Source organism: Schistocerca serialis, chromosome 6, assembly GCF_023864345.2.
Source record: "Schistocerca serialis cubense isolate TAMUIC-IGC-003099 chromosome 6, iqSchSeri2.2, whole genome shotgun sequence".
Lineage (NCBI taxonomy): Eukaryota > Metazoa > Arthropoda > Insecta > Orthoptera > Acrididae > Schistocerca > Schistocerca serialis.
The window spans coordinates 125,949,623-125,969,938 of record NC_064643.1 but is presented as its reverse complement, the minus strand read 5'-3'; the positions used below and the strand labels follow the sequence as shown (position 1 = coordinate 125,969,938).

General features: G+C 44.1%; 1 protein-coding gene and 1 pseudogene across 3 annotated transcripts in view; both read left to right on the top strand.

Annotated features, from left to right (window-relative positions):
- LOC126483960 (inactive dipeptidyl peptidase 10) overlaps window positions 1-20,316 on the top strand; it is a 1,424,293-nt gene that overhangs the window by 870,108 nt on the left and 533,869 nt on the right. For all 3 annotated transcript variants that reach the window (XM_050107257.1, XM_050107256.1, XM_050107255.1), the window contains exon 4: window positions 17,192-17,331. In XM_050107257.1, the coding sequence (XP_049963214.1) occupies window positions 17,239-17,331 (93 nt within the window). In that variant the 5' untranslated portion in view covers window positions 17,192-17,238. The remainder of the gene's footprint in view (window positions 1-17,191; window positions 17,332-20,316) is intronic.
- On the top strand, window positions 13,407-13,524 carry LOC126485300 (5S ribosomal RNA; annotated as a pseudogene).

Genomic DNA, 20,316 nt, shown 5'->3' with positions numbered 1-20,316 from the left:
GTGCATCTGCTGCAAAGTTCCTTTGGAATTATAAAAGTTTCATTGACTTGTATAATTCATTTTAAAAATTCTTTACTTCAGTTTTGGATGCTCTCGTATTAATATTATGACCGTTAAATAGAACACACACATTATCATTATGAATGTCCACATTGCTATTATTTTGGCTACGCAAAAGATGTGTCCGTCCATCTCTGCTTCTTTCACTCTCACCCAGCAGCATTCTCTTTTAGGCACACAGTAAAACAAATATAGTTTTCGCATAATAATGGAAGTTGGAAGTCGTAGTTATTGAAAATGAAGAAACAAAAAATTAGAAACTTGCTTAAAATTTTCCGTTACTAGCAGCACATGACCACACACTTAGTCCTACAGAAAAGTAAGCGAAATAACGACGCCAATATACAACTTTGTAACAGACTTCGTTACTATGATATTTTGATTTTTACTGCTGACAAAACATAGCAGTTGTCGCATTGTAGGTGTCTGGTATGCGTGTTTCACTGCAAATAAACCAAGTAAACATGGAAGCCCCTAGAATACGATTTCATGAAATGTTGTTACTTTCATGTCTCATTTCTACCATAGCACTTGATCGCTGCACTCTTCGATTTTCGATGTTCAGGTATTGGAGATTTTAATTCTTGATAGAGAATGAAACACCAGTGATATGATTTCTTTTGCCACTCTTAACGGCTACATACACACGTTATTTTCTCTTTGTGCACATTTATGGCAAAGTAGCTTTCGAATTACATAAGGGTCATTTGCATTCTTGTACAATTATTATTAAAAACGGTACTTCAATCTTCGTGTTCATGTATTAATATTAAGACTGTGAAATGTAATGATCCTATAAGACTCCACTGTGGCACGCCTCAAGTTATTTTTACGTGTGAGGATTTTGCTCCATTCAGAATGAATTGCTGTGTTCTGGCAAATAGAAATTCTTCAGCCCAGTCACACAATTGGTCTGATATTCCGTAAGCTTGTATTTTCTTCATTAGGTGGCTGTGTGGAGCTATCTCGAATGTCTTTAGCAAGCCAAGGAACACGGTATCTACCTGGGATTCTGTACCTAGTGCTTTCTGAATCTCGTGGAGGAACAGAATAAGTTGGGCTTCACGCAATCGTTATATTCAGAACTCAGTTTTGTTCGCACAGAGGAGATTTTCGGTCTCCGGGAATGTCATAATACGAGAGCATGAAACATGTTCCAGAATTCTGCAAGAGACCGACGCCAGAGATATAGGCCTATAGTCCTGTGCTTCCTTTTGACGACCCTTCTTGAAAATGGGAATGACCTGTGTTTTTTTCAAACCATTAGGAACCCTGCGTTCCCCAAGAGATCTGCGGAACACTGCTGCTAGAACAGGGGCAAATTCTTTTGTATACTCGTGTAGAATCGGAGTGGTATCACGTCAAGTACAGTGGCCTTTGCTCTGATGAGGTATTTGAGTTGCTTTTCTATTCCTTGGTCACTTATTTCGTAATTCTGTCGTTCGTGCGACAATTTAAAGGAGGAACTACAGTGTGTTCTTCCTCTTTGAAACAGTCTGTAAAAAGACCTTCAGTATTTCAACCTCTTGTGTTACTCTCTCTTTCAGTGCCATAGTGGTCATAGTGTGTCTGAGCAGATATCCACGATTCCATTATTTACTTAAAATAAGACCAGAACGTCTTAGGATTTTCTGTCAAATGGATAGCTACAGTTTTACTTTGGTATCAGCTGAACGCTTCCCACATAGCCCTCCTTATGCTCATTCGGCTTCGTTTAGTCTCTGTTTATCTGCGAGACTTTGGCTACGTTTAAATTTGCTGTGGAGCTCCCTTTGCTTTTGTAACTGCTTCCTAACACGGTTGTCGAACCACGGTAGGTCTTTTTCATACCTGACAATTTTTATCGGGACATGCCTGTCTAAAGCGTATGTACGACTTTCGGGAACTTTGTCTATTGATGCTCACCTTCGTCAGTGCTGGAGATGAAATATTCGTGCTGGCATGTCAAGTGATCTGAAATCTGTCCCTTGTTGTTCTTGCTAAACAGAAAGCTCTTTGTGCTTTTCTTTATATTCCTATTCACATCCATATTGCCGTGCGGTGTAGCCGCGCGGTCTTAGGCTTCTTGTAACGGTCCGCGCGGCTCCCGCCGTCGAAGGTTCGAGTCCTCCCTCGGGCATGGGTGTATATGTGTGTCGTCCATAGCGTAAGTTAGTTTGAGTTAGATTAAATAGTGTGTAAGCTTAGGGACCGATGACCTCAGTAACTTGGTCCCATAAGACCTTACCACAAATTTCCAAAACAGCCATATTAAGTTACGCTGTAGCGGCCCTATGATCACTAATTCACTGCTATGCGCAGACTGTCGAAAATTTTCGGATGTGTTTGTTCACCAGCAGGTCTAAGATGTCGGTTCTCTGATCAACTGCGAAGTTATTTTCGCGTAAGGCACTTAGAACCATTTCACGTGATTCTCTGCCCCTATTACCCGTCTTCATCACTGGAGACGCCCAGTACATAGCTAATACGTTAAAGTCTCCACCTATTACTATAACATGACCAGGAAATATACGCGAAATATTCACCAAATTCCCCTCAACTCTTCCGCCACTACTTTAACTGAGGTAAGAGGCCTATAAAAGCATCCCATGAGCAAGTCCGATCAATCCTTAACACACATTATTTCGTTTTCTGAGTCTGTACTAATCTCACTAGACATTATCGTACTTTTATTGCTGTAAACACACCACCACCATCGTTCAACCTGTCTTTGTGATAAACATTCCAATATGAAGTGTTAAGGTTTTCGTGGCCACTTGTTGATAAACGGCCTGTTGGCTTCTGTTTCGGGTTGTTTGGCCGTCGTTCGTCTGATGATTTTTCTGATGTTTCGTCAGCACGACTGGCTGGAATTGTCAAAGCTTCACCCTCCATTGCTGGTAGTGGACCTGAGCCGAGCTCGCAGCTGCAAACTGTCGTATATCTACCTGGCACGCCAACGTCCAAAGGTTTCTCCGCTGTCATTTCCGGTGCGGTTGTCCTGCTACCTGCGACGTTCGTCCGTTTCAGCACAGGAAGTAACATGTGGACATTCTTACCATTTACAAGCGAGACTGGTTCCGAAACTTTTCCATAAACGCTTCTGTAGTTAAATAATACTATATTAACATTTGCTTCCTCCGATCTACTGTGAGGAATGGTACTCCGTCTGGACGCTGAAGGCATCTTATCGGGCCTGTGGAGGGATTGCTCTGACCTAGAAAGCGTACAGGTGCACGCCACACATACTCTGCTACCCTAGCCTCTTGCTACGTGTACTGTATGTCTATCGAATGTTTCGCCACAACGCTTGCGGTACAAAAGGCCACGCCGGCCGAAGTGGCCGTGCGGTTAAAGGCGCTGCAGTCTGGAACCGCAAGACCGCTACGGTCGCAGGTTCGAATCCTGCCTCGGGCATGGATGTTTGTGATGTCCTTAGGTTAGTTAGGTTTAACTAGTTCTAAGTTCTAGGGGACTAATGACCTCAGCAGTTGAGTCCCATAGTGCTCAGAGCCATTTGAACCATTTTGAACAAAAGGCCACAGAGGAAGGCTACTAAGCGGAGTGAACGAAATAACTGTCGTGCCAGTTATTACTCATGATTCACAGTTTAGCTCCAGTGAAACTGAGTATATCTCTACAACAAGTCAGTACACCTTTGTAAGCGTTTTGTGGTCAAACAGCTTTCATTACGCATCGTGTGTCACCCCACCAGCGGAAGATGTAAACGAGTGCAGTCGCTCGGTTCCGATACAACTTCAGGACAGTGTATTATGCCTTCAAAACCTTAATGTGTAATGGAAAGCTGAATGAAAGAAAAATGCATTACTGAGCCACCGAAAATCCCCAGTGGCTGAGGCAGGTTTTAACATCTGAAGCAATGGAGTGTGGACGTTTTGTGTGGAATCACTGGTAACTGTGTAGTTGGCACTTACTTCATTGAGGATCCTTTAACGAGTAAATACCTACATGTATGTGATACCAGCACGATTGGTGCCCAGTTCTGTACTCGCTTGAGGTTAAGAAAGCGCTCATTCGCTCTTTCTTGGGCTGGATATACAGTTATCTGTTGGCCTGCCCTTTCATTAGATGTGACGCAATGTATTTTTCTCTTGTGTGAACTGGAAGTCTACGTACACGTTCCGACAAACCAAGAAGATTTAAAACGTTGCATTGTTGCAGCGCGTGCAGTAGTATTGCAAGAATGACCCCTTTCCTTTGTCATTTCCTTTTTCTTGCTGTGCTGATGTTGTAATTTTATAGTGAGTGTTTGTGTCTTGAAATTAAACACTTAGTTTTCCTCATGTGAAGTTACATTTCACAGTCTTTACACCTCAGTGACAAGAAGTCCCTGGCAAAAACGAGAGAAGAACTGTTAACGTAGTAACCTGGTAAATAATGATCGCTAGTATGCCACGCCCATCCCCTTCCAGTTGAAGTGTCGGTCAAACCACACGTAGCCAAGTCTGCTTAGTATCAGTTCCAAACTTTTTTCAGCTACTGCCAGTTTGTTATCTCACCCTCGTAGTTGTGTCAAGCTGAAGCGCCCCGTCTGACGACGCAACAGGTACGTTGATATCAGGAACATCCGTATGATGCAGGAATCGGCATGATACCAAAAATAAATAATTGTGATTGTTCTGGATCTGGTAATCGGATTCGTATCTTTGAGATCTGTAACAGTAAAAGCAGAAGCTGCTATTGTTCTATTTGAAGACTGATACCACTATCTCTATAATTAATAAAACTATGGGAAGGGCCTTTATCGCAACTTATCCTAGTGGAAAGACAAATACAATACCTTAAATGGTGTCGTAAATATTTGAAATGTATGTATAGAGAGAGAAGCAGTGAATGAAAATTTGCACTAAGACTGGGATCCGAACCCAGGGCTCTTTCTCACAAGGCACACGCACTAACTGCTACGTCACCGTGGCACAGTAGCTTTGCACACCTGCAGACAATACCCTGGCACGCCTCCGTCCTCAGTCCAAGTTCTCATTCACGCCTCAGCCCACTTGGTATGCGCCCAAAAAGTTTTTATTCGTTGCTTCAGTCTGCATTTATACATCGTAGATGTTTGAGACTTGAAAAAGTGTCTGGAACCGTATAATTTCATTTGAGTAAAAATATGACGTGAACAGCACCGTTCAGTGACCCTGCGTATTTCCTTTAAATCGTAATTTCGAGAAAGAAAGCTTCCAGAAGATTGTGCGAAAGTGAAATGGAAAACAGTTTTAAAATAATGGAAGTTGAGAGGTGAATGTCCTAGAGACGGGAAAACATTGGGCATATCTGCTGTCGTTTCATAAAAGCCGAGATCCATTTCGTTTCGTCCCCAGCTGGTATGGGCTCTGTTGCGGGAAGCGCAGTGCTAGAGAGAGAGAGAGAGAGAGAGAGAGAGAGAGATGCTGCGCGCATGCGCAGTGCGTTGTCCGCCACCAGACGAGGCTGTTGGCCGCCCGCAATATTTTCATTGCGACTGCACTGAGAGCGTCTTTGGCCGAGAGCACGCTCTGCCGCACAAACGGCAAATGGAAACGCCTCGAATCTCCTGCTGGTGAGAGCTTGTGCGTGTGTGTCTGTCAGAGAGAGAGAGAGAAAGAGAGAGAGAGTGGAGACAGGGAGATAGAGAAAGAGAGAGAGGGGGGGGGGGGAGGGAGACGGGTCAGAGCGCTGTACAGAAACAAAAACCACTGAAAAGAGGGAATTTAGGGAGAGTACCACCCGACCACGATATTATTGCACTTCGCTTCCCATGGCCGGTGGAAAAATGCGGTGATGTTAGAAGGGAACTGTGAATGATTTCAAGACAGCTGTGCGTATATACTATGAAGTTGTTTAGCGTGTTTGCGTGAAATATCACGATATAAACTCATCATAAGTCGACCTAAGGACTCTCACTTCCGGGCGTAATAATATTGTGGTCGCCCATCAGTTCTTGTTTTGTTTTTCCCTGTGTTATGTCGAGCCGCAGTGACAAATATAGGTGCAGATTATAGTTAAATAACGCGAAACGAGAAGCATTTAACCCATATTGGAATGAAACGGAAACATCCCATAATTCGCAAGATCTTATTCTGTCTCGAAAAGTATGGAACTCTGTGTTTCATCCACGTCCTCATATTACAGTATTTGAAAGGGTGTTAGACGGGCAGAATCTCCATTTCATTTTACTCATCATAATCGATTGCACAAGTTACATTTTTTCTGTAGGGCACAACGAGTTTCGAGGCTTTACTCTCATTATCAAGTACAAATTTTTCTAGTGGTATTTTAAGTGATGTTAACGTGCGTACTGTTCTGATACTCTTGCCGTGGAGTCCTCTTTTATGGTCTTAGGGTACTGCGCATTATTCGTTATATGCAACCACGGACCCGCAAACCATCATTCATATTGATTGTTTATGTGAAATCAAAATATGGTACAAATATATTAGCGCGGCTTCCAAAGGAGATTGGTTGCAGTCAAAGGTATTCTGTTCTCGTGCATTAGAAGAGAAAAAGACATTCCTGGCACTACGGAAGGAGCTAGCAATCACAATCAATTGTGTGGGCATTATACCTGTTGCAGGTAACATCTTCCAAAAGTAGTAAGATAAATTCTCAAACTCGGGAATATACAAAATCGAATGTAAGACTTGCTCAAGTTACTACACGGGACAGACTGCTATAGCAACAAACATGAAAAACACTGGACACCCATTTACAAACACAGAAGAAGATCTTAACATACTCCATGACTCTTAGAAATTACATACAATTGATTTAATGGTGGAACTGGAAGTTTATGTGCACTAGAAGAAGCAAAGAAAAAAATTGCTCAGTGGCAGCCTAGACGGTGAATCGATTAAATATTCCACATGTTTCCTACTATGTAATAACTATAAATTATATAAATACTATAAAATGTTCATAGCTTCATACAAAAAGCTCGATATTTATAATAAAATATTATAAAATAGAATATAAAGCGTAATCGATAATTTAAGTTGTCAGTAGTGTTAGGATAGAACTTATAATTGGCAACTTGATATTAATAATGTAATCTATAAAAAAGTAAATAAAAACACAAGAGCATCTCTGCTTTTATGTAAAGTCCTTGCGAAGCCATAGTGTCTATATCCCTTACTGTATTTTTGATTCACATAACGATTCAGCATGAGTGACGGTTTGCACGTGTGTACAATGAGGGTGGCACAGCGTCTTAAAGCCACAGAAGGTAACTACAGAACAAGAGAGCTAGAATAACGCACACGCGTACATCACATAAAATACCAGGGTGACCGTTTGCAGTTGATACTGGGAATAAATTCTCGATGCGCTTCGTGATATGAATGAAAAACATAACTGGTGCAGTGTTTTATTATTTAAGACAACTGTTTCCGTTACTGCGCCGTATTTCCTTCCTGAAAAAGCATCTAAGCTAAGCAAAATAAAAATGTTTTATAGGAATGAGTCTCTCTTCAGAATGGCAATCTATATACATAGACCCACTGATTCATCATCGCCCAGTCCAAACCGCTAAGGATAGGAACTTGAAATTTGGAGAGCGTGTATATCTTATACCGTAGGCGTCGTTTAAGAGAGGATTCTTGGAAATTCCTTCGATAAGTGGCTGAAATAGGGAACGAAAAAGTTTTAGGAATCATCTGGTTATTAAGGCAGTTTTGAAGGAAGACGTGCGAAACTTGGTCTTTGGTTTCTCGGCCAGGAAAAAAGAAACGTGTTTCAAAATTTTTGGAAAATTTAACACCTATGGGGGTGAAATAGGAGTTGAAAAATTTTGTGGAAATATTTCATTATGCAAGCATTTTTTAAGCAAAACCTACGAAAATTTGAATTTGGCTTTTCTGTTAAAAATAAAAAATACGCATTTCACTGTTTTTGAAAGGTCATTCACTCAGAGGGTGAAGCGCAAGCAGCGAGGGATAGAAACTCGAAATTTGGAGAGACTGTGCATCTCATACTACAGGCATAATTTAAAAAGGGATTGTTTCAAATTCCACTCCTAAGGGGATGAAATAGGGGATGAAAGACTATAATGAAAATATGTCGCTATTAAGGCAATTTTGAAGCCAATACTACAAAAATTGGTATCCTCTTTCTCAGTCAGAAACAAAAAAAAGTATGTGTTTCAACATTTTTTTTTGAAATTCAGCCACTAAGGGGGTAAAATAGTAGGTGAATTTTTTAAAAAGTAAATCATTATTAAAAATTTGCTACAGTTTTTAAAGATGCATGTATAGAAACTGCTAATTGACTTTCCTTTCATCAGGATTCTTTATTTATGATAATATACAGCCAAATGACCAATAAGTCTTACAGCGTAAGAAGTACCAGATCCTTTACGCCACACATAGTGATCCACCGAATGACGTCCACGGGTCCTCTATATGAACGGCATCGTACAATAAAAATAAGACGTACCATTATCCTCATTAAAAACTTCCCTGACATTAAAAGTACAGTAACTAATGTCGTGACTGTTATTAAAACTTTCAAGACTACCAATACTCTTAATACATCCGCAGCGAACAATAGCCATGCTAAGCCATTCAGTACCATGAGTAAATTTATCGTCCTTGATGAGGGAGAAATTCGAAACACCACCTACAAAAACACCGTCAAAGGCAGCATGGGAAGCAATTCCTTTCACCTTAATTTTATTTTTCTCCTTCGCCCCAGTACTCATTTCAGTGTTATCAATGTAAACAGGAGCAGGTGAGCGCCGAACACGCCTAAAACGACGCATCCCTGTGAGTCGTTCAGAGCAGTTGCCTGTGCACCAGCCCGATCCAGACTGGCAGCGGGATGGGACACGGCCACGCTTATGTATGCTCGGCGTCATCAAAACCGTAAATAACCCTCCCACCCCCTCCCCACCACCAAGGGAGTGAAATATGGAATGAATAGTTGTATGATATTATTTCATTATGAAAGCATTTACAAAGCTAAATCTATGAAAAATTCTATTTGGCTTCTCGGTTGGAAATTAAAAAAAAAAAAAAACATACGTTTTTCACTGTTTGGAAATTCAGCCCATAAGGGCCTGAAATGGCGATAAATTTTTAAGAAAATGTTTGGTTATATTAAAATATCTTTAAATCTAAATCTATCAATACTGGTATTTCACTTCTCGATTAGATGGTTTCTCTCAAACTATCTCTACAAGGACTGAAAGGGCATGATTAACGAAAACGTTGGACTCCAGCTAGCAGAACCGTTTCCTTACCAGAAATGACCGTGATTCTATTACGTTAATTAGCATGAAAACTATAGAAGGTTTTGCAATTTCTGAAAAACTTAAAATTGCGACTAGAGAAAAATTCTGAAGATTGGTCCATTAAATTTCGGGCATGCTGCCGCGCAAATAAAATTTCCTCCACTGATATTTCGGCCGCGTATCGTCCGGCCATCCTCAGAGTGAGTCACAAGAGTGACAACAAGATTGCATGCGCGGCCTTATATGCTCCACCGCGATGGTACTGTGCATGCGGGTCACACATGCGAGAAGTTTAAGATTTTGAAGGTTGTTGATAATTTTGGTGTCAGGAACGTATGCTCTCCGGTCGTTCGTTACACGTGAATTACATTCCGTTTGATATCTTCTCGGCACATGTGTTCTGTCTGTATTGCACTGAAAATATCTCAACAAAAGTAGCAACGTCGCTGGTACAGACTGTGTGTCTCATTTGGAAACCAGCTTGTTTCGTTCGCTTACAGTACTCACTGTTGCCAACAGAAATGCCGACTTTACTCTTCGCTCTAAAACTTACATTCAGCACTGGTCGGTCCTGCCTCAGATCTGACATTTTTCCGGCAGTGTCAGTTGTACGTTAACAGTGGTAGACAGCGGTACGGGCAGAAATAACTGAAGAGTAGTCGGTCGGTATGCACGTCATGCGTGGGTTCGCTGGCTGCAGTTTAAGAGCAGCACCATGCTGTGACGACAACGTCGTCACAGTGCTTTACCATCTGCCTGAGGGTCATCGCTCAATGTTTTCTGTTGTACGTTTTGGTGATTGCATATTTAAGACTTTTTCACTGTTGTGAAGGCGTTTTCACAGAAACAGAGGTAATCATTTAACAAATGAATAAATCTTAACTGTATTATTACCCAGAATTGAGCCACTTGAGTCCACGGGTCCCTGATACCAAAATACTCACAACTTACACATGAATAACATCCGAAATTTTGTCAGTGGATTTCGGGATAACACTGTCTACTAACACAAAGCGTTTGATGGTTTGTTGTAAACACAAAAATGTAATTGAAAAGCAACATACAACGGTCAAAAGACGTGACTGACTTGAAATGCCTCTCACTACACTTGCTATGCAGCGAGCTTAGTAACGTACCAGTTGCGAACCAGAGTTTTACAAAAAGTCGATAGAGAATATTGTCTTTTGCTTAAATTCTAGTTGTTTATCTGCGTTTGTGTCCTTCGAATTATCCTTTATTCTATACATCATATTGCGGAAGAGACTGTTTCCTCATATTCCGTATGTACCCTTTTTTTGCTGTTATTAGGAGTGAGCGTTGTTAATGTGGCTCCTGAATTACTAAACAAACACAGCTACTACTCGGCCACGATTTTACTGCGCTTCGCCTCCCGTGGCCTATATCGAAAACGTAGGAAACGTGGACAGTGGCGACTAAGGAGAACGTATTGCATTGTGATTTCAAGACAGTTGTGTATACACACTGAAGAGCAAAAGTAACTTGTACAGGCATACATATTCAAATACGGAGATATGTAAACCGGCAGAATATGGCGCTGCGGTCGGCAAAGCCTATGTAAGACAACAAGTGTCTGGCGCAGTTGTTTGATCGATTACTGCTGCTACAGTGGCAGGTTATCAAGATTTAAGCGAGTTTCAACGTGCCGTTATAGTCGGCGCACGAGCAATGGCATACAGCATCTCCGAGGCAGCGATGAAGTGAGAATTTTCCCGCACGACCATTTCATGAGTGCACCTCGAATATCAGAAATCCGTCAAAACATCAAAGCCGGTCGCGGTGGCCGAGCGGTTCTAGACGCTTCAGTCTGGAACCACGCGGCTGCTGCGGTCGCAGGTTCGAATCCTGCCTCGGGCATGGATGTGGGTGATGTCCTTAGCTTAGTTAGGTCTAAGTAGTTCTAAGTCTAGGGGACTGATGACCTAAGATGTTAAGTCCCATAGTGCTCAGAGCCATTGGAACCATTTTTTGAAAACATAAAATCTCCGACATTGCCGTGACCAGATAAAGATCCTGCACGAACGGAACCAACGATGACTGAAGAGAATCGTTCAGCGTGTCAGAAGTGCAACCCTTCCGCAAATTGCTGCATATTTCAATGCTGTGCCATCAACAAGTGTCAGCGTGCGAACCATTCAACGAAACATCGTCGATAAGAGCTTTCGGAGGGAAACTATTACACGTGTACCCTTGATGACTGCACGACACAAAGCTTTACACGTCTGTTGGGCCCGACAACACCGACACTGGACTGTTGACGACTGGAAACATGTTGCCTGGTGCCGGCCGGAGTGGCCGTGCGGTTCTAGGCGCTTCAGTTTGGAACCGCGTGACCGCTACGGTCGCAGGTTCGAATCCTGCCTCGGGCATTGATGTGTGCGATGTCCTTAGGTTAGTTAGGTTTAAGTAGTTCTAAGTTCTAGGGGACTGACGACCTCAGATGTTAAGTCCCATAGTGCTCAGAGCCATTTTAACCCATGTTGCCTGGTCGAACATGTCGCGTTTCAAATTGTATCGAGAGGATGGACGTGTACGGGAATGGAGACAACCTGTTGAATCCATGTGCCCTGCATGTCAGCAGGGGACTGTTCGAGCTTGTGCAGTCTGTGTAACGGTGTGGGGCGTGTGGCGTTGGAGTAATGTGGGACCCCTGATGCATCTAGATACGATTCTGACACGTGATACGTACGTAAGCGTCCTGTCTCATTACCTGCATCCATTCATGTCCGTTGTGCATTCCGACTGACTTGCGCAATTCCAGCAGGACAATGCGACACCTCACATGTCCAGAACTGCTACAGAGTGACTCCAGGAACATGTTTTCTTAGCTTAAACACTTCCGCTGGCCACCAAACTCCCCAGACAAAAATGTTATTGAGCGTATGTGGGATGGCTTGCAACGTGCTGTTCAGAAGAGATCTCCAACCCCCCCTAGTCTTACGGATTTATGGACAGCCCTGCAGGATTCGTGGTGTCAGTTCCCTCCAGCACTACTTCAAAGATTAGTCGAGTCCATGTCACGTCGTGTTGCGGTACTTCTGCGTGCTGGCGGGGGCCCTACACGATATTAGACAGGTATACCAGTTTCTTTGGCCTGTCAGTATATTATCATGTGGTTCAGCGTGTCCTCGAGAAATATTATGGTTCAAATGGCTCTGAGCACTATGGGACTTAACATCTGTGGTCATCAGTCCCCTAGAACTTAGAACTACTTAAACCTAACTAACCTAAGGACATCACACACATCCATGCCCGAGGCAGGATTCGAACCTGCGACCGTAGCAGTCGCGCGGCTCCGGACTGAGCGCCTAGAACGCCAAGACCACCGCGGCCGGCAGAAATATTATGGTAAAAACTCACGATAAGCCGACAGAAGCGTCCTCACACCCAGGTGAAATAATATTTTGGTCGCCTAATACAACGGCAATGGCTCATGGAGAATGAAATTGATGGCAGAACTGCATACGAAGAATGTATATAGAACGTAAACATCAAATGAATTATTCCTGCACGAGCTCATATAGTAATAGCAATAACAGTAATAACGTTTTGTTATAATAATTTAGAAATACAAATTAATGTAACCAGTCAATCGCCTACCCACGCTCTCATTCTTCACACAAGCAAATAAATTTCATTCTATCCTTTCTCTTGCCTTGTGTCCCAGTGATTCCCGAATTTTACGCAGACGAGACCGACTCAGTTACTAGAGCTGTGTTTCGTAATTCAGTGTACGCTATGTTTGTGCAACAGCGATTTTCAGTGCTGTGATGTGATGTAGCAACGCAATATGTTGGTGATTGATTGTAGCTTATTAATACCCTAATGTTCCTTGTTAAAGACATTGTGAAATCGATGTTCACCTCTCCGTATGTAGGCGATATTTCTATAGTAAGAGAATCTTAGCCGCTAACCGAGCTAACCTGTTGTTCTTGTGCTGTTGAGTACTTAATTCTTAACTGTGATTTTCTGTGGGCACAGCCAGTGAGATGGGTGTTCGGCGGTACGCTTTTTGTAGTCACGAAGTGTACTTTATCAGTAATGAAGCGTTCTTTAAGGTCGTTACAGTCTCTGGCAACTTCACGTCAAAACGATATTTCAATCCCTTTGTACTTACGTAATAGCCAACGGCCTTGCCGCAGAGATAACACCGGTTCCCGTCAGATCACCGAAGTTAAGCGCTGTCGGGCTAGGCTAGCACTTGGATGGGTGACCATCCGGCCTTACGAGCGCTGTTGGCAAGCGGGGTGCACCCAGCCCTTGTGAGGCAATCTGATCAGCTACTTGACTGAGAAGTAGCGGCTCCGGTCTCGGAAACTGACCTACGCGGGAGCGGTGTGCTAATCGCTTGCCCCTCCATATCCGCATCCAGTGACGCCTTTGGGCTGAGGATGACACGGCGGCCAGTCAGTACCTTTGGGCCTTCTGTGCGGGAGGAGTTTAGTTTAGTTTTAGTACTTACGTAACAGATATACAACGGTTACCTGGAAATTCTGATTTGAATAGACATATTGCGGTACTGCAATTAGTAACACAGAGCAAAATATACGATTTTGTTGCTAATAATTTTCTTCAAGGCTATAGTTGCGACGCAAACTTACTGCAGCACATACGAAGAAGAAGAAAAAAGTCGCATCACGAAGTAATTATCCGAATGCACGGAAATCGGTAAATGTGATGTACGTCTACACACAGACAGACAGTTACAGTCAGAAAAATGAACGACTTATTCAAGAGAAAGAGATTCACAAATTGACCAGGCCAATAACGAGTTGGTCACCTCTGGCCCTTGTGCAAGCAGTTATTCGGAGTGGCATTGATTGATAGAGGCGCTGAATGTCTTCCTCAGGGATATCGTACCAAATTCTGTGAATTGGTGCATTAGATCTTCAAAATCCCCGAACTGGTTGGGAGGCCCTACCCATAATGCTCGTTGGCAGACTGGGTTCAGTTCGAAGCGGGACTTATCGCTGAATACAGTTCTACTCCAGTTATGAGATTCCAGGCCGAAGACGTCTCTGGAGACGCACTGGACAACGGTGGGAAGCCAGCTTGACTGACACCCGCCCATTCGGGCCTGAAAATCGGCATTATCGGCAAATCTGGCATTATCATAACGAATCAGCAACGTTCTTCGCTAAGAAAATGGAATGTAATTTTTGCTCTTACCTTGATTGATTATCTCAGATTTCCAGAAGTAAAGCACATCGCTACAACCACGCAGCCACACGGCGATCAACGACACATGTTCTATCTTCTCTCTCGCCTGAGCACTTCCAGGTAGATAGAAAGTATCTTGTTCTGGCAACTATAACATTCCAAGGAACTACAAGTCGAAGTCGCATGCTGCACCTCCAAAATGGATGGTGGAGATCTCATACAAACAACATGTTGCAGGGCATCCCAGATATGCTCAATAACGTTCATGTGTGGGGAGTTTGGTGGCCAGCGGAAGTGTTTAAACTCAGAGGAGTGTTCCTGGAACCACTCTGTAGCAATTCTGGACGTGTGGAGTTCGCATTGTCCTGCTGGAACTGTAGATGTCCATCGAACTGCACAATAGACATGAATGGAAGAAGTGATCAGACAGGATACTTACGTACGTGTCACCTGTCAAAGTCGTATCTAAACGTATCAGAGGACCCATATCACACCAACTGCACACGGCCCACATCATTGCAGAGCCTCCACCAGCTTGAACAGTACCCTGCTGACATGAGGATCCATGGATTCATCAGGTTTTCTCCATACCCGCACACGTCCATCCGCTCGATACCATCTGAAACGAGACTCCTCTGACCAGGCAACATGTGTCTTGTCATCAAAAGTCCAATTTTGTTGTTGACGGGGCCAGGCGAGGCGCAAAGCTTAGTGTCGTGCAGTTATCAAGGGTACACGAGTGGGCCTTCGGCTCCGGAAGTCCATACAGATTATGTTGGGAAGGGTCGCACTTGTGTCAGACTGAACGATCCTCTTCATTCGTCGTTGGTCGATTCTTGCTGGATATTTTTTGGGGGCAAAACGATGTCGGAGATTTTATGTTTCACCAGATTTGTGATATTCACGGTACATTCGTGAAATGGTCGTAGGGGAAATTCCGCACTTCATCGCTACCTCGGAGATGCTGTGTCCCATTGTTCGTGCGCCGACAATAACACGACGTTCAAACTCACTTAAAACTTGAAAACCTGCCACTGTAGCAGCAGTAACTGATCTAACAACTGCGCGAGATACTTGTTGTCTTATAGGGTGTATAGGCGTTGCCGACCGCAGCGCCGTATTCTGTTTACATACCGGATGATCAAAAAGTCAGTATAAATTTGAAAACTGAATAAATCAAGGAACAATGTAGATAGGGAGGTACAAATTGACACACATGCTTGGAGGGCCATGGGGTTTTATTTGAACCAAAAAATACAAAAGTTCAAAAAATGACCGACAGATGGCGCTTCATCTGATCAGAATAGCAATAATCAGCATAACAAAGTAAGACAAAGCAAAGATGATGTTGTTTACAGGAAATGCTCAATATGTCCACCATCATTCCTCAACAATAGCTGTAGTCGAGGAATAATGTGGTGAACAGCACTGTAAAGCATGTCCGGAGTTATGTTGAGGCATTGGCGTCGGATGTTGTCTTTCAGCATCCCTAGAGATGTTGGTCGATCACGATATACTTGCGACTTCAGGTAACCCCAAAGCCAATAATCGCAATGACTGAGGTCTGGGGACCCGGGGGGCCAAGCATGACGAAAGTGGTGGATGACCACACGATCATCACCAAACGACGCGCGCAAGAGATCTTTAACGCGTCTAGCAAAAAGGGGTGGAGCACCATCCTGCATAAACATCGTTCGTTCCAGCAGGTGTTTATCAGCCAGGCTGGGGATGATGCGATTCTGTAACATATCGGCGTACCTCTCATCCTTCACGGTAGCAGTTAGAAAACCAGAATCACGCATTTCCTCGAAGAAGAAAGGCCCGATAACAGTAAATGTGGTAAATCCAAGCCATACCGTGACTTTCTCGTCGTGCAGTGGAGTTTCCAAGACAGTTCTAGGACTTTCGGTAGCCAAAATGCTGCAGTTGTTGGCGCTGACAGACCCTCGGAGCGTGAAATGAGCATCGTCGGTCCACAACACGTTACTCAGCCAATCGTCATCTTCCGCCATCTTTTGAAACGCCCACACTGCAAATGCCCTCCGCTTCACTAAATCGCCAGGTAACAGTTCATGATGCCGACGGATTTTGTAGGTTAGCATCGGAGAGTACGCTTAAGTGCCAACCAAACAGTAGTGTATGGAATGCCGGTACGACGCGCGACTGCACGAGCGCTGACTTCCCTGTGCATAGACGAACTCGCTACAGTCTCCATTTCTTCCTCAACTGTCTCAGCAGCATTACGCCTTGTGACATGCTGCGACTGCTGGCGCATCTGATTCTCTCTCTCATTACTGCTCCTTTTATACCCGACTGTCATGCGCAGTCACTGACATTTTGCTGTCCAGCGCCATCTGTCGGACGTTTTGTGAACTTTTTTTTTTGTTCTAATAAAACCCGATGTCATTCCAAGCATGTGTGTCAATTTTTACCGCTCTATGTACATTATTCCGTGGTTTATTAAGTTTTCAAATTTATACTGACATTTTGAACACCCGGTATATCTGTATTTGCCTATACCAGTTTCTCTGATGCTTCAGTGCATGAAAGCATGTCCGAAGGAACAGACACCACGCATTCATACATATGATCTCCGCTCCGTTGCTGTTGAATCTACGGCTTGCTTACGACAATCCTTCGACTTCGATCGAACTGGACCGTGTCGCGGGAGACCGTTGATCCTGAGAGTTGTGATTGTCTTGTGGCGCCGACTGCAGGTGACGAGAGTGCGTTGCCTGGCTGTTGCAGGGTTCCGGCGAGCTGGCGAGTGAGCGGCGGCAGCGGCAGCGGCGGCCATGCACACCAACGTCAACGTGGAGCGCAACTCGTGGCGCCTGCCGCCAGACGAGACAGTCCAGGTGGCCGACCCGCGCTCCAAGAGCGTCGAGGTAGGCAGCCGCTGCTCAGCGCACCCTCTCTGCGCACACTGCTGTCCGCAACTACAGCAACGAAAGGAAATTCTGCAAGGTTGCGTTTATGTTCCCGCAAAGTAGTATAAACAGATGATAGTAAAACAGAAACAATGTAATGAAAATACAGAACGCAAACATGAAGGATGTTGAGACAGTAACGCCAATTCTTCCTGCACAGCTGCTCGCTCTTTTGCAGAGTGGCTGGTGGATGCTGACGTGATGCAAGCGGTCTCCCTAGTGCATCCCAGAGAGAGCAGGCCACGACATGCGTGCAGTATCTTCCACTTCCAAGAAAACACCAGCCACCAGTGCTCTTTGAGGTCGAGCCTTATAGTCCATCACTGCGACGTTTGGTCCCACAGTGCCCCACAACAATAGCAAGTGAGGTCCCAACATCTCGTCACGATACCTGACAGCAGTTCAACCTCGCCGATTCACCTGTACAACTTCAAGAAGAGGGGTTCGTGTGGTAAACATAATCCCTGCCCTCACCATTAGGGATCATCCTCGATACCTGTCTCTTTCTGTATTGTTTGGGTCCTGAAATTGTGTTCCAAGTTCTCTCCAGATGCGGCCATCGATAATCATTCTCCAGACTAAATCGGAATTCATCTGTGAAAACAACAAATTGTCCCAATGTTCGACCGTCCTGTGGTATGACTCCACTCTAGACGTTCCCTTCTGTGAAGGACCGTTAGAAGTAGACATACAGTAGGTCTCCGACAATAAAGGCTACTCTGCCAAAGTCTTCTATGCACGCGTCCAGTGGATGCTGGGAGCTCACATGTCAGTTTCTGTGCAGTACTACGGTGATACTGTCCTGCCCATACAGCCAAATAACAGTTCTCTCTTCTGAAGTCACACATGGTCGGCGCTGCCCTGGTCTCCTGGGTACAGCTTCGGTCTCTATAAAATGTCCCCACATCCGTGAAATAACGGAACGATTCACATCAAGCCATCGGGCCAAATCAGTTTGCGACTGTCCTGGTTCCTTCCTTTCTATGGCCCTCCATCACAGAGAGTCTGGTGGGCGTCTTCTCTGTGCCATACTGCACCTCTTTTAATGTCATACACAGCGATTATGGATGTGGAGCTGGCAAACAGTACCTCGTTTCGTACCTGTCATCGTTGGCATCCTGCGCTGACCCGTATGCGATCTGTGCAGAACACGATCGAACGGACATCTAGTCCACAGTTTGTAGGATTATATAGTGAATTAGACACCGGATAGGGAAACAGCGGTTTGTTGCTTTACTTTTCGACACCAGTGTAGTTCCCTCAGCTGTTATTTTTCTTAATCGTTTACACCTAACCAGCGTCTTAATGTTCATTTACAGGTTCCGTAAAACACGCAACAAAAGACGCGCTTAGGTGAACGGGAAAAGTCACGGGTTGTGGAAGACCCACAAGCAGCAGTTCTGCAAACGTATTTATCATGACGTCGAGGGCTAAGCACTCCTTGCTTTCTCTGTGGCCGCTCTATTATAAACGGTCCACCCGTTATAAACCGTCCACCCGAAAAATTATAGGAACTGATTTCATTCCTGGCACATAAGCGCAATAACTACAGTAGCAGCTTCAACTAATAACTGTGTTATGACCTGACGAAACTACAACTGTCTAGCCGTAACTGTGTTTTCTTTGATTGGTCTGGGAGATGATTCACCAGAACTACAACATACAAAATATTAGTTCACTTTATTATGTGAATGAATAAAAACATTCACTTAACTTGATACAGTCCTCTAGCACAAGACTGCTTGATAATTTACAACTGCCGTGACTATTGAAGCATTACTTGATGCACTAATTAAGAACTCTTCTCTTGAAGTACAGAGTTCAGTGTTTACGAAAGTACATTTCCATCTGAGACTCGATGATGCCGACTGCTTCACGAACTGCGGCAGAGCGCTTCCACGCTCGGCTGTATATTGACCTCCATGGGAGGACGCTGCTGTGCTGAGAGAGAGGGCGTGTCTTCTGCAGCCACTCCCATTCGTCGCTACGGATTGCAGCGAGACATCGCTAATGCCTGTGCTACAGATGTGCATTGCCCACTGTGGTGTCACCGCCAGACACCACACTTGCTAGGTGGTAGCCTTTAAATCGGCCGCGGTCCGTTAGTATACGTTGGACCCGCGTGTCGCCACTATCAGTGATAGCAGACCGAGCGCCGCCACACGGCAGGTCTAGAGAGACTTACTAGCACTCGCCCCAGTTGTGCAGCCGACGTTGCTAGCCATGGTTCACTGAGAATTACGCTCTCAATTGCCGACACGATAGTTAGCATAGCCTTCAGCTAAGTCAATTGCTACGACCTAGCAAGGCGCCAATTATCCTCTGCTATGTATCTAATGAAGCATACCTCACGCCAGCCTGCGTGAGTTTAAGCGCGTGCCTTTCGGTTGCCCGTCACTGTGGACTGGCTGTCTTGTCAGTCCACAACACCCACTGTGATGTAGCACCGCCACCTTTGGGCTATACCACAAATTGTAAACAACAGATAACCATTTGATCGGTCACTTCTCAGCAGACTGTGTTAAGTAGTGGGGGTGCTACAATAGTATGTCAACATTGTTGTGTCATTGATCGCAAAGGATCAATGAACTGAAGATCAAATGTTCAAGACGTTCTCCAGAATATTTTAAAGAAGAGAACAGTATTATATAAAGTTTGTCCTACACTGCCTGATTCCAGAACAGAAACAACGATGTGTGGACGCCTACCGCAACTTGATCGAAATTAAAAATGCAGACAAATTTTTTCTGGATAAAACTTGCTGTTATCAGTACGAACCTACCATAAACGACAGGGTGCAGAGTGATTCTCCAATGGTTTGCCAGTACATGAAGGTGCAAATGTGACATGCGAAATGAACATCACCCAAAAAGTGCCTTTCTTTAGTTTCAGATTGCTGTATGAATATTCTATACGTTGCACTCATGTTGGACACCCCAAGCA